Source organism: Eulemur rufifrons, chromosome 8 (genome assembly GCF_041146395.1).
Source record: "Eulemur rufifrons isolate Redbay chromosome 8, OSU_ERuf_1, whole genome shotgun sequence".
NCBI lineage: Eukaryota > Metazoa > Chordata > Mammalia > Primates > Lemuridae > Eulemur > Eulemur rufifrons.
Window position 1 is genome coordinate 101,143,591 of NC_090990.1, and position 14,033 is coordinate 101,157,623.

At 51.4% G+C, this 14,033-nt stretch overlaps 1 protein-coding gene across 3 annotated transcripts in view; it reads right to left on the reverse strand.

Annotated features, from left to right (window-relative positions):
• Positions 1-13,124, reverse strand: part of IL6R (interleukin 6 receptor) — a 47,202-nt gene extending 34,078 nt beyond the window's left edge. For all 3 annotated transcript variants that reach the window (XR_011234582.1, XM_069480527.1, XM_069480528.1), the window contains exon 1: positions 12,800-13,124. Coding sequence is in view for 2 of the 3 variants with exons in the window: in XM_069480527.1 (XP_069336628.1) it covers positions 12,800-12,884 (85 nt within the window). In the remaining variant the exon portion in view is untranslated. The remainder of the gene's footprint in view (positions 1-12,799) is intronic.
• Between the last annotated feature and the right edge of the window lie 909 nt (positions 13,125-14,033).

Sequence of the window (14,033 nt, forward strand, 5' to 3'; positions counted from 1 at the left end):
CTGCCAAGGCCAGTGTCAGATGCAGGGAGGGAGCACCCTTGATCCCAGTCTCCCAAGGAGACATGGGATCTGCTGAGAGGATGAGAAAGTGCCTCACCTGGGACTAAGATCAGAAAAGGAGGCAGTATCACCTCCTGAAAACAAGCTTCCCAAAACCTCCTCCTCAACAGTCAAATGCACTTGGTGTCTGGGCTGGTCACTGTTTAGTCGCTGACTATGAATTGGGTGGGGTTGGGCTGACACAAGTATGCAGTCTGTCTTGATTTGTTCTGTAATATAAAGTACATGTTTTTGGCACAGAGGAAGCAGCCTCTGTGTTGTCAGGAGACCCGAGTCCCATTCCTGGTCTTGCCAGTGACTCACAGGCAGTGGTGGGCATGTCACCGACCCTGGCAGGGCCCACTCGCCTTTTCTGTGAAATGAGGGTTCAGACTGTGATCTGAGGCCCCTGCCAGCCCCCACTCTGTGGTCTAGTGTCCCATCACGCCGAGTCATTAGCTCTCAGAGGGCAGGAAGCATGACTGTTTGTCTCAGACAATATCCAGCTTGAAAACACACAATTAATCTGTGGATCCATTATTTTAATAGTTGATGACTTTGGGAGAGGGATGATGGCCGGGTCATCCCAGTGCTCTCAGACAAAAACTCCTCTCTCTCTGGACAGCTCTAGGGGAGGGAATTCCCACAACCTCCCTCACCTCCCATTCCTCAAGGAGAAGAGAGTGAGGTCCTAGAGAATCCCAGCAATCCCACAACGCCCTGCCCCTGATCCCACTCCCAGGGGCGTTGGGCCTCCCACCACGGCCCAGACACCCCTCGAGCTGGGACTTTGCAGCACAGCTCTGGGAAGTGGGTCTCTCCACATTCAGGACCTAAGGTTGGATGCCAAAAACCCAGACAGCTTTGTTGTTTTTCTACTTTTTTTCCTCTTGAAGTAAACTTGCAAATGTCAATAACCAGAGAAAAACACGCACACGGAGACACGTATTTCTCAATTCTCTTGCACCGTGTTGCTGCTCTTGCCAGCAAAAACAAGTTCAGCTTCCTGGCCCCGTTTATGTAACCAGTGAACCAGCTGCTGGGCCTGCCACCGAGGACACAGGCTTAGCTCGTGCCTGCTGATCCCACCCCACTGCCCCTGTTTCTGAGCAGGGACATGGGTCCCGGCTGCAGAGCCAGCTGGCCTCGAGCCAGGATGGCTTCCAGCCTCACTCAGCCCCTCGGGCTGCAGAGGCACAGGGTTTTGGAAGGGGCCAAGAGGAACCAAAGGTCCCTTCTCAGCATTAAAGGCCTTGATCTGAAAGGAGGTGGGTGTTGAGATGTCTCCAGGAGAAGAATGTGGGAGCCTCAGGTCCAAATGGAAACAAATGCAGAATTTGGGCCCACGGTGGCTAGGACAGGTCCCCAGTGTTCTTGGTGTCCTGTCCTTGCATTCTCCAAGGTCTCCCAACTTCGGATGTAACGATAATCACAACAACCATGACCAGTTAGGACACTCACCCTGTGCCATGAGTTTTACCCAAGATCACTCTACCCCTCACAACAACCCTGCTAGGGAGGGAGTCTTGTCCCCATTTCACCGTTGAGGCAACAGAGGTCAGAGAAGTTAAGGAACTTGCCCAAATTCACAGAGCGAGTGAGTGAGGGAGTCTGCTCTGGATCCAGGCAAGTGCGGCAAGGGCTCTCTCTCTCCTCTGCTGGGAGAACCTCTCTATGCTCCATCCTCCGCTCCCCGTCTCTGGGTTACACTCGTCCCCATGTCCCCTGTCTCCCAGTTGCCTGTCCCCTCCCCTGCCCTTCTCACACCTTTCCACCCTGCATACAGGCTTGGAAAGGGAACCTGAAGTTTGAGGGGGGTGTGTGAGGGGGAGGTGGCCTCCTCCTCCCAGCCTGCCGAACCTAGCGGGACCTGGGGGTGTCTCGGGAGTCAGGGGTCTTGCCCGTGACCTTTCTCCCTCTACCCTATAGCAGCAGCATTTGTGTGAGTCATAGCTTAACAGCGCCTCCCCCTCTGACCTTGAATCCCACGCTCTCCCCAGCTCACCCCACTGCCTGGGCCCACTCACTTCTCGCTAATGTCCCAGAGGGTGCCCTGGGCTGCCATTCAGGCCGCAAGCAACTGGCAAGCCAAGACTCCCAGGCTTGCGGACTCAGCTCCCAGGCCCCTCTTCTCAGGTTACCGGCTCTGGCTGGGCAGCCCGTGCCCTCACCTCTCCCACTAATGTGTTTGTACTCCTTGTACCTGCTTGTATTTGTCTTGTATTTGGCAGAGTCGGTATTTACCTTGGCTCAGCCGTCCTGCCGTCCTCCCGCCCGCCCGCACAGCGGGACCGTATACCGCTGGGAGGGAGGCTTCTTTGGCCCCATAAAAAGGTAACGCTGGATGCTGACTCAGAGACCCGTGGGGGAGTGTGACCAACTCCTGGGGAAGAAAACATGTAATCCTCCCCCGGCAGAGTCAGAGATAATCACCTGGCCCCGTCCAGGAAGATCTAGCCTGGGTTAGAGATCATAAACTAATTAGAGGAAAAGATAACGGAGGAGAGCCAATAATCCAACTCCCCGACTCCCACCTAATCCCAACAGCAGACCCAGAAATAAGAGAGTAAAGGCAGGACTGGAGAAAGACACCCAGAGAGGGACACACACAGGACTTTGGTCCAGATAGGGGGTGAGGAGGAGCTCCAGCCAGGAAGGTGCTGAGATAAGGAGACAGGATCACCGAGTTAAGGCAGTGAGGCCCTCAGGGCAATTCAGACCAACCCGCTCCTTCTTGTGGGCGAGGGAACCAGGGAACCGAGGCCCAGGAGCCAGGCAGGCAGCGGGTAGCGCAGCCAGGACTGGAGCTGGGACTCTGGGAACCTCCATCCGCGTTCACCGTGTGGTCCTCTGCCTGTCTCCCCTATCTGAAGGTGGCCTAGGAGTCTAACCAGGAGCAGGGCCCACAGTCAGCGCTTCTTAGGTGCTTCTGGAAGGTGGGGAAGGGCAGCCACAGGAAGGGGCCTGATACATGGCCCACCATCCCATCCCAAACCGTATCTACCCTCCCCCACCCTGCTCTCAGCTCCCCTCCCCCACCCTTTAGACAAGAGGAAGCAAAGCTCAAGATTTAAAAAGTCCTGGTGGAGGCGGGCAGGGAGTGACTAAGAAGAGCAGGGAGAGGCTAGTGAGGTGGCGCCATTCCGTTCTCCCTCTGAGTGGCGGTTCTGCGGTTCTGTGTGCGTTCTGTTTGCGAAACTCATCAAGCGTCAGGTTCATGCTGTTCCCTAGGTATGGGACGCTGCCAGAGCACTTTTCATCCAGGCCCCACAGTCCCCGCTCCCGCACCCCTACCGCAGCTGAGCTCAGGCCCATCCCCCCACCCCCATGTGCCCAGAGCTTGTGTGCACACATGCACACACTCGCACACACTGCTACAGTTGTGAAGGGAAGTGTAGTAGGCACATCTCCACCCAGTGAAACCTGGATGTCTGGCTCTCCTGTCCCAGCTTGTCCTCCAGCTGTAAATAAGCCCCATCAGGCCTATCATGTTCCGAGAGAGAAAGACTCAGCTCATAAATATGTCAGTGCTCCCTAATCCATCTCTAAATTCACTTGATCCCAATAAAAATACCAACAGGACTTCTTTTTTTAATTAGACAAGTTGATTCTAAACTTCAAATGGAAAAAGTAGGTAAGCAAGGATAGCCAGGAAAATTCTGAAAAAGCAGAAGACATGAGAGGGAGATTAGCCCTACTTTAAAGCACATTACAGAGCTACAGTAATTAAAACAGTGTGGTACTAGCACATGAATAGAGACACAAAACTATAGAAGAGATTAGAAAGTTCAGAAATAATAAAAATCAAACATAGCTTAGTCTGCACTATTCAACTTTATGCTTTAAAATGGTTAAGATGATAAATTTTATGTGTATTTTGCAACTTTTTAAAAAAAATAGCTTACTGAGTCTGAGTGCTTACTACATACAGGCACTATTCTAAATGTGCTCCATGGATCAACCAACTTGATCCTCCCAACAGTCTCTCTGACAGAAGAGGAGGCTGAGGTTATACAGATAATTAGAGATGAGCCTGGATTCAAATCCAGTTAATTGGGCCTGAGAATTTATGCTTTTAACTACTCACTATGCCAAGAGGCCGTACAAACCCAAGTATACAGGAATTTGGTAGGTTTCAAAGGTAACTTTTAAGATAAGTGGGGGAAAGATGGATTGTTCAATAAACTGTAAAAGAATGTCAGGTTACAACTGGAAACAAAAAAGTTGGGGCCAGACCCCATACCCCACTCCATGATAAATTCAAAATGGATCAAATATTTAAATTTGTAAAACTCTTTAAAGTACCATAAAAAAGGAGAATCTTTTAAAATAATATGAGCATGGGGAGGATCTTATTAAGTATGACACAAAACCTAAAATCTATAAAAGAGACTAATAAAATTCAACTACAATAAAAAAAAATCTACATGACAAAAATCCACCACCACCAAAAAAAGTCAAAAGACAAATTACTGGAAAAATATACAACTCAAATCACAGAGGATTAGATTCTTTAATAGGTTAAGAGCTCCTGCAAACAATGAGATCAGTGACCCAATAAAAAAAGAGCAATGACCAAGAACAGATAAGTCATAGAAATAGATTATGCAAATGTATGTTACACATGGCAAAAGCCACACAATCTCACTCAGATAAGATAAATGCAAATTATGCCACACGAATACCATTTTCAGTGTAGATACCAGGTTAATAATACACTGTGGCAAGGGTGTGGGGACACAGACATTCTCACATTGCTACTGGGAGTATAAATTAGTACTTCCATTCTCTCTCAAAATGACAAATTACATGTCCCTCGACCTATCAATTCCCCCTCAAGGAAGTTATTCTGCAGGTGTACTTGAGGAATATGCAAAGTTATTCCCCACAGCACTGTCTGTAGTAGCAACATAGGAATCAACCAAATGTCCATCAAAAAGGGACCAGGGGCCAGGCGAGGTGGCTCATGCCTGTAACCCTAGCACTCTGGGAGGCAGAGGTGGGAGGATCGCTTGAGAACAGGAGTTCAAGACCAGCCTGAGCAAGAGCAAGACCACATCTCTACAAAAAATAGAAAACATTAGCTGGGCATGGTGGCATGTATCTGTAGTCCCAGCTACTTGGGAGGCTGACACAGGCAGATCATTTAAGCCCAGGAGTTTGAGGTTGCTGTGAGCTATGATGATGCCACTGCACTCTAGCCAGGGCCACAGAGGAAGACCCTGTCTCAAAAAAAAAGGACCAGATAAATAAACTCGATATATCCATATAATGAAATGCTAAAAAGAAAATAAAACAATAAGTTCTTTGTTTAGTAGAAATAAGTTAACTCTTTCCTAGTCCACTAGGTGCAATGGCCAAGAGTTCAAGCCCAGGATTCGGACATATTGGAGTCCCAAGCCTAGCTAGCTAAGTCACTCACTAGCTGGGTGACCTCAGGCTAGTTTCTCAACCTCCTAGGCCTCACTTTTCCCATCCATAAAATGGAAATAATAATCATAGCTATTTCAAATGTTGTTGTGAGGATTGCCTTAGATAATTAATGTAAACACCTTAGCACTATTTTCAGAACATAACTAATCTCTCAAAAAAGTGAACAATTGTAATTATTATTCCCACTGCATTAGTGCCTCTTTCCCCTTTGCTGCAAAGACGTCCTCGTATAATAGCTTCCTCCTCCTCTCATCAAAATAGGCTCTTAGGATCAATAACATTTATCAAGCATCCACTTCTGTTTGTTACAGCCTCAAAAAGTATTTTACATTTGAAGGCTTGAAGTGACTTGCCCAGAGGTCCCCTAGCTGGTTAAGTGGGTAGCACAGGAGACAGGCCTGGATTGCCTGACCCCAAAGCTGTTTTCTCTTTGCTACACCAGCTGCCTCTCTCAGAGACAGAGAAAACACATTTATAGTGATGTATGGTTACAAAACATTCCCCTGATGGAAAGTGACATTAATGGCTATTGGGGGGGGGCAGAAGGAGAGGGCCACAGTGCAATTGCTCAAACATACAATGGCCTTTGGTATTCTTATTTATTTATTTATTTATTTTTTGGAGACAGAGTCTCGCTCTGTTGCCCAGGCTAGCATGCTGTAGCGTCAGCCTCACTCACAGCAACCTCAATCTCCTGGGCTCAAACAATCTTCCTGCCTCAGCCTCCTGAGTAGCTGGGTCTACAGGCATGCGCCACCACACCTGGCTAATTTTGTTTTTTATTTTTAGTGGCAACAGGGTCTCACTCTTGCTCGGGCTGTTCTCAAATTCCTGATCTCAAGTGGTCCTCCCGTCTCGGCCTCCCAGAGTGTTGGGATTATAGGCGTGAGCCACGGAGCCCAACCAGCCTTTGGTATTCTTCAATATGAGGAAGAGGACAAGTGGGCACTTCCTGGGGCAGGAGGGGGGCTATCTCTGTCACACCAATAAGTATAGTGTTGGTGGGTCTCTAATGAGGACACTGGAAAGAAAGAGGATAACCTTGCCATCCCTGTGCCTTGAGAAGGGTGGGTTGTTGGCAACACATATGTTATAGTGGAAAGAGCAAGGTTTGAAGCCCTGTCTCACTTCCTTCCTGTGTTTTTTGAACAAGATAATTAACCTCTCTGAGCCTCAGTTTCCTCTTGCCTACTCAAGGACATCGTTTTAGCAATCCTCACCTCTCTCTGTCAAATTTTGGTCTCTCCTAGATCATTTCCATCAGCGTGTAAACATGCTGACATTCCACTCATCTTTTAAAAACTCCTTTTGGTAGGCCAGGAGTGGTGCCTCATGCCTGTAATCCCAGCACTTTGAGAGCCCAAGGTGGAAGGATCACTTGAGCCCAAGAGTTCAGGACAAACCTGGACAACATAGCAAGACCCTGTCTCTACAAAATATTTAAAAATTAGGGCCGGGCGTAGTGGCTCACGCCTGTAATCCTAGCACTCTGGGAGGCCGAGGTGGGCAGATCGTTTGAGCTCAGGAGTTCGAGACCAGCCTGAGCAAGAGTGAGACCCCATCTCTACTAAAAATAAATAGAAAGAAATTATATGGACAGCTAAAAATATATATAGAAAAAATTAGCCGGGCATGGTGGTGCATGCCTGTAGTCCCAGCTACTCGGGAGGCTGAGACAGGAGGATCCCTTGAGCTCAGGAGTTTGAGGTTGCTGTGAGCTAGGCTGACGCCACGGCACTCACTCTAGCCTGGGCAACAAAGTGAGACTCTGTCTCAAAAAAAAAAAAAAAAAAGAAAAATTAGTAGGGCATAGTGGCACACGCCTGCAGTCCCAGGTACTGGGGAGGTTGAGGTGGGAGGATCGCTTGAGCAGAGGAGTTCAAGGTTACAGTGAGCTATGGTTACACCACTGCACTCCAGCCTGGGTGACAGAGTGAGACCCTGTCTCAAAAAAAAAAACAAAACTCCTTTTTGTTGACCCTACTTCTCCAGCCAACAAACGCACTCCATTTCTTTACTACTCTCTTTTTTTTTTAACCCCATCAGATAAACCTTTTATCTTTACTCCTCTTTACAGCTAAACTCTTCAAGAGTTGCCTGTACCTGCTGTCTCCAATTTTCTTCCTCCTGTTCTCTCTTGAATCCACTCCCACCAGCCTTTGGCCCTTGCTATTTCACCAAAGCTCCTCCCATCAAGGTCACCACCAGTGGCCTGCCTGTTGCTAAATCCTCTGGTCAAGTCCCAGTCATCCTCTTCCTGACCTCCCAGCAGTATTTGATATCAGTTGCTCCCTTCTCTTGAATACACTGTCCTCACTTGGTTTTTAGGACTCAAACTCTTCTGATTTTTCTGCTACTTCACTGACCTCGCATTGTCGGTCTCCCTCGCTGGTCCCTCCTCCTCCAGTTTCAGAAGGCTGGTGTGCCCCAAGGCTCAAGCCCTGGGCCTCTTCTCTGTCGACATTCTCACCCAAGGTGATTCAGCCACTCTCAAGGCTTGAAATCGCATCTATCTGCAGATGACTCCCAAAATCATATGTCACGCTCAGTCTTCATTCCCAAACCTGACTCCGGCATCCAGCTCTTTCTCAGCATCCTGGCTTGGTTGTCTAGTAGGCATCTCAGTTTCCACATGTGCAAAACTGACCTCTGATCCTGTCCTGCAGCCCCCCATCTAGGCAATGAGGCCAGCACTCCCCTCACCTGAGGCTGCTGTGAGGAGCCAATGAGATCACAGATGCCGAGGACCTGGCACAGTTACTTGAACACAGTTGACAGACACTCACTAAATGGTAGCAATTCTCATACCATCGTAGAGAGAGGGAAGACCAGAGGACGCTTTTTGGAAAAGGAGGTTGGGAAGTGGAGTGGGAACTGGTTCAGAGAACAGGTGCTGGGAGGACAGCCCGGATGCAGGGCCCTGGGGGCACAATGCTAAAGGGTAGAAGCCACCAGGTGGAGCTGGCAAGGGACTCGAGGGAGTCGGGAGAGGCTCCTGAGGGTCAGCCAAAGTCAGGCCTGAACCCAGTGGCAGAAAAGCCTCTGACTGTGTCGGAGACTTTCGACGGCTGCAAATCTCAAGGCGAGAGGAGACAGCAAAGCACCCAGATTAACTCCCGAAAGAAACTCCACAGGCTCTGAGGGTTAAGAGCCTTTCTGTGCCAGCTTCCCCTTGCCACTCCAGCCCTCAGGGGTCTCACTTGCAGTATTGACATGATGTTTAGCACTTCTCTGTTCAGCTGGAGTCCAAAGGGCTGCAAGGCTGGAGACTGTCTCCCCAGAGACACCTCAAACTTCTCCAGGGCAGGGGACATCCATGTGTCCCCACAGGGCCTTACAGACCCTCAGGTAGTACAGATTGTCAAAGAGGAGGCAGGGATTTTCCTGCCCAAGATCGGAGTACAAGGAATCCTTAAATATTTTTATATTTCCTTCAGGCCTCCATTCCAGTATTACCTTGTCGGTGAGGCCTTCCTGGCCTCCCATCTAAAATACCAATTCCCCCTGCCACTCTCAGCCCAAGCAAACACGTACGGTGCCTGTCTCCCTCCCCTGCTTCCTTTTTCCTCCTTAGCACTAGTCCTAGCGTGCCACATGTTTAATTTACATCCTACTAATTGTCTCCCCCACTAGAAGGAAGCTCAAATAAGCCAGGGGTTTCTGTCTGTGTTGTTCACTGGTGTATCTCCAGCCGTCAGAATAGACCTGGAACAGAGCAGGGGCTCAAAATAAATTTCTGGAATGAATGAATGATTAGCCACACTTATTTAAGCACTTGTTCTATACTAGGGACTTTTTCTAAACACTCTGTTTAATATCCTACTCAGTCCCTTTAATCTCCATAACCACTCTGTGAGGTAGTATAATTATTTATATTTTCTAGAACACTAACACTGAGTCTCAGAACAATTAAACCACTTGCCCAAGGTCACATCACTTTCACGTGGCAGGGCGGGACAGAGATTGTCTGGCTCCGAAGCCTTAGCCATCTCTTGCACAGAATAAGCTGTGTGCAGGGGAAGCAGAGGGGAAGGCAGGGAGGGATAAAGGAAGAGGCAACAGAAAACCTCTGAAGAAACCGGTGGTGCGTGCTCTAGCCCTGCACTCTCCCGGTAGAGCCGTCTATGAGGACAGAAGTGCTCTGTGTCTGCAACGTCCAGAACAGCAGCCTCTAGCCATGGTGGCTGCTGAGCACTTGAAATGTGATTAGAGCAACTAAGGAACTAAATTTTTTATTTGATTTAATTTTAATTAATTTACATTTACATAGTCACACATGGCTAATGGCTGCCATACTGGAGAGCACAGCTTTAGACTTAGCTTACATTCAGTGACTGGGAATGCTCTCGCTTCTAGGTCTGTGGCTCACAGGCCTGGTGGGACAGGAACGGGGGAGAGGAGGGAAAGGGTGCCTATTTACAGCAGTGGGCAGTGAGGTTACTTTGTGTGATCCTTACAAACACTCAGCGAGCTGAGTATTTGTGTCCCCAGTTTGCTGAGGGTCCCAGATGAGGTAATGTAGTCAGGGTCAGTGTGCCCTGGGGTCTGGGTCCTCAACAAAGGAGCTTCCTCTCTCTGACCACATCCCACAGCCCCGACAATTTGTCCCCGGGGTAGTTGGGCCAGGCCAGAGTCTGGGTTTTCTCAGTCCTTCTCAGGATTTACACTTGACCATTTTCAGGCTCTTTTTAGGGTGGAGTCTGTGTGGCTGATGCCACGCAGACCTCATAGGCTTTGCGCAGACTTAACAAATGTTTGCTGCAATGAATAAACAAGGCGCAGAGCCAAAGAGAGGAGAGATCTCTGGCGACCGAAAGCCCTATGGGGGAGGGCCTTCATTCAGTTCCTCAATCACACAAAGTAGGCAGAGGTCCTCCGACCTGACAGTGTCTAGGAATCACAAGGGACGGTTTGTCAAAAAGGACATTTCTCCAGGCCCCACTGCTCGGTATTCCTATTTAGTAAACCTAGGGTAGGGACCAAGAACCAGTATTTTTTATCAAGCTCTCCACCCCAAAAAATATGCCAAATCTGATACTAGACTCAGAACTATCCTTCTGAGAAAGGCTGACTTGGGGTGAGGCTAGGAATGCATATAGGTGTCAGAGGCAGAAAGAGGTTGCCCTAGAGGGAAATTCATAAGTTGAGACAGGACTTTGAGATATTTAAAGGCATATGTACTTGTTTTGTGTATTTTCTTGTATTGCAGAAGTAAGAAGGAACTTGAGTCACCCAAGTTCAAGGCTTCCACGCCCAGCACCTAGAGTGCTGGAGCTGGAAGAAGCCTAAGTCCCAGCTAGTCCAGGCCTTTAGCCAGCGGGCACACCCGAGGAGTCCCGGCAGCTCCTGGACATGCGGACAGCGACTGATGGAAGACATGCCTCCCGGCTACGAGACCCCCACAGCCCACGAGCCCATGGATTTCCCCTCTCAGCCAGCTCCAGCCTCTGCTACCCGCTCTGCTCCTCATTTCTCTAAAACGAAACATGTCACAGTCATTTGCTCCATGCTTCCTGTACGATTTCTTTATTTTTACTCTCCAGTTTATAAGCTGAGTCTGAGTGGGTGTGGGAGAGAAACTGGGTATTTCTACTTCTCTGCGTTTTCCTTCTGAGCTGGGAGGGCTTTCATTTCCTCCCCAAACTCTCAGTTCTGCGTTTCACAGGCTGTCCAGGCCATGGGACCACCCTGCCCGTCCTTCCTGAGCACCAGGCAAATGGAGAACCGACTGCAACCGCTGCCTTCGAAGTGCCTTGCAACCACTCAGGAGCAAAAAGAGCTGGCAGCTACAGCAGTAACCTCCCCGGGGCAGGAGCCCTGAGGTATGGTGTGAACAGCCACAGAGGCAGGCAAGGGAGCACCAACCAAGTCCTCAAACCTGCCTGCCATCCTTCTGACACCACCACGGGCAGGCCCGGGCCGCCACTTCCCCTGCCTCAGCCTCTTCTGCCCCAGCATTCAGCCAGATGAGGCCCCAGACAACCCCAGCTCTGCTTGCTGGTCTAGTTCTACATTTGGGAGCCTTAGGGATCTGCCTCACTGGAGCACGGAGCCATGGGCCTCCACCAACAGCACCTGACAACTTCCTATCCCAACATCTCTGAACCTCGGTCTCCTCTTTCCAGTGAAGTTATATGTAGATACAGTGGAGGATGAGAAAACATGTGTAAAGCACGGGTGATCTCAATCAATTGTAACTGTTATTGGCAGAGTTATAAATGTATATTGAAAAAGGAATCCCTTTCTTTTCTTTTCCAATGGAAAAGACCACAACCATCCAGAATGCAAGAGAGCCCTGGGCACTCCAGCCCAGCCCCTAGCTGTAGAAAGTTACCTTCCCAGACTGAGATCAAATCGAGTGTTCACCCAGGGCCCCAGTGCAGTGTGGTCTAGCAGTGAAAGCCAGAGCCTTTGGTCTCCCCAACCATCTGTTCTAGAAGCCTGCTGGCTGCCCCTTCGTCTTCTGCTGTGTCCTCAAGGAAGCACTCAGACCCTAAAATAAACCCCAGCTCCTCCAGAGGAGAGAGGAGACACGCAGCTGGGCACGCAGCCAGAGCCCATAGGAAGGCCGGGCTGCCAGGCACAGATTACAGTCAACAGAGCAACAAGTGCCCCCTGCGCTCTTCCTCACCCCTCCTTCTCTCTTCTGCAAGGGGAGTCCAGCGCGTGCCACCCCAAGGAAGACCTAATCTCTTGCCAGGCTCCCCACTTAAACTCCCAGGACTGGGGCACTCCGCTTGTCAGAGCTCTTGCCTGCCGAAGTGAGTCCGTGCAGCGGGAGGATCTGTGACTCAGCGCCCATGATGTCAAGTCCCTTCACAGTCAGGGCACTGTCATGCACGCACACTCCCGCAGGGGTGGGGGGAGAACCAGGCGAGGCGGCCCCCCAAAGCGGAGGGAGGAGAGAGGCGCTGGTGCAAAGGCGCCCCAAGCTGGAACACCGCCCTGCTGTGGCGTGCCCTCTCGGGCATCTCCCCTTGGAGCAACGTGGGACCCAGTTACGTAAAGCCTCATGGGGGCACTGGGAAGGAGACACAAGAGTCGGTTTCCGAGAACACACCAAGTCCTATTCACTGACCGCAGGGAGCTCCTGGCCAAGGGTACGGGACGCAGCAAGGAGCGCAAGAGCGACTGCCCGCGTCCCCGCAGCTGGGTCAGCCCTGGGCCGGCACCTTGTGCCCGCGGGAACCCAAGCTAGCCACAGAAAAGAGGAGCGGTCACACCTCCTTTCCCCCCTCCAGGCTCCCCGCCATCTGCGGCGGCCACAGCGGTTTTCCCCCACACCCGCCAGCTGCCCCAGCCCTCCAGGTGCGCTCGAAGCCCTTACCAAGCGCAGGGCAGTCCGGTTGGGCCAGCGCCGCCCCCGGCGTGGCGAGCAGGGCGGCCAGCAGCGCGCAGTGGACGGCCAGCATGCTTCCTCCTCCGCTAATGCCCCACGGTCCCAGAAAGGCGACGGGCGGGCGGGAACCGGGCAGCAGGGGCGGGGCGGCGGGCGGGCTCAGGCCCTAAGGGAAGACCCCATCTCCGGGGTCCCGTGCCCTGCACACACTGAGAGTCAGTCCCCTGGCTCCGCGCGGCGCTCGGCTCAGCTCCCTGTGGCCCCGCTCGGTGTCAGTGCGACTTCCCACTTGCACATGACTCAGAGCAACAGACGGTCCTGGCAACGCAGGAAAACATTTGAGGAACTCGCGCTGGAGCGTCTCTTGGCTGTCCCAGGGTGCGGTTACGAAAGCCAGGGCGGATGGCGCAATAGCCCCACTCACCGGCAGGCCGGAGGGGGTGGCTTCCGGCAGCGGCGCCGCACCTGAGCGGGGAGGGCAGGGGCCCGCGAGCCCTACCTGGGCGCCCCCTCCCGCCCCCCGCCCCCCGCCCCCCGCCCCGGCTCTGTTGATGTGGGAAGGGGATATTAGCCACCACTGGCTCGGTTTTGAGTTTTGGTTTCGTGAACAGGATTACGCTGTGAAAGGCACACCTGGAAAGCCCTGGAGGATCTGCTTCTTACCGTTACAGTGAGGCGGTGCTTGGCAGCCCAGCTACCTGGGGAGCCTAAAAACCATCGATGTCTGGGTCGGACTCCCCAGAGGTTCTCATTTCATCGGTCTGGGGTGAGGCTTGGGCGCCGGGAAACACTACTGCACGTTCTGTCTGCACAGCTGCTCCTCGCAGCCTGCAGTAGAGGGAAGGAACCGGTTTGGACTTTGGAGTCAGATAGACCTGGGTTCCCACCCAGATCTGCCACCTACTGTGTCTGTGACTTCTGTTCAGAATCTGAGTCTCACTAGGCGGGCTCCGTGGCTCACGCCTGTAATCCTAGCACTCTGGGAGGCCCAGGTGAGAGGATCGCTTGAGGGCAGGAGTTCCACAGCCTAAGCGAGAGTGAGACTGTGTCTACTAAACATAGAAAAATGATCCCGGCGTCGTGGCACGTGCCTGTAGTCCCAGCTTGAGCCCAGGAGTTTGAGGTTGCTGTGAGCTAGGCTGACGCCACGGCACCCTAGCCCGGGCAAAACAGTGAGACTGTGTCAAAAAAAAAAAAAAACAGAATCTCCGAGTCCCAGTTT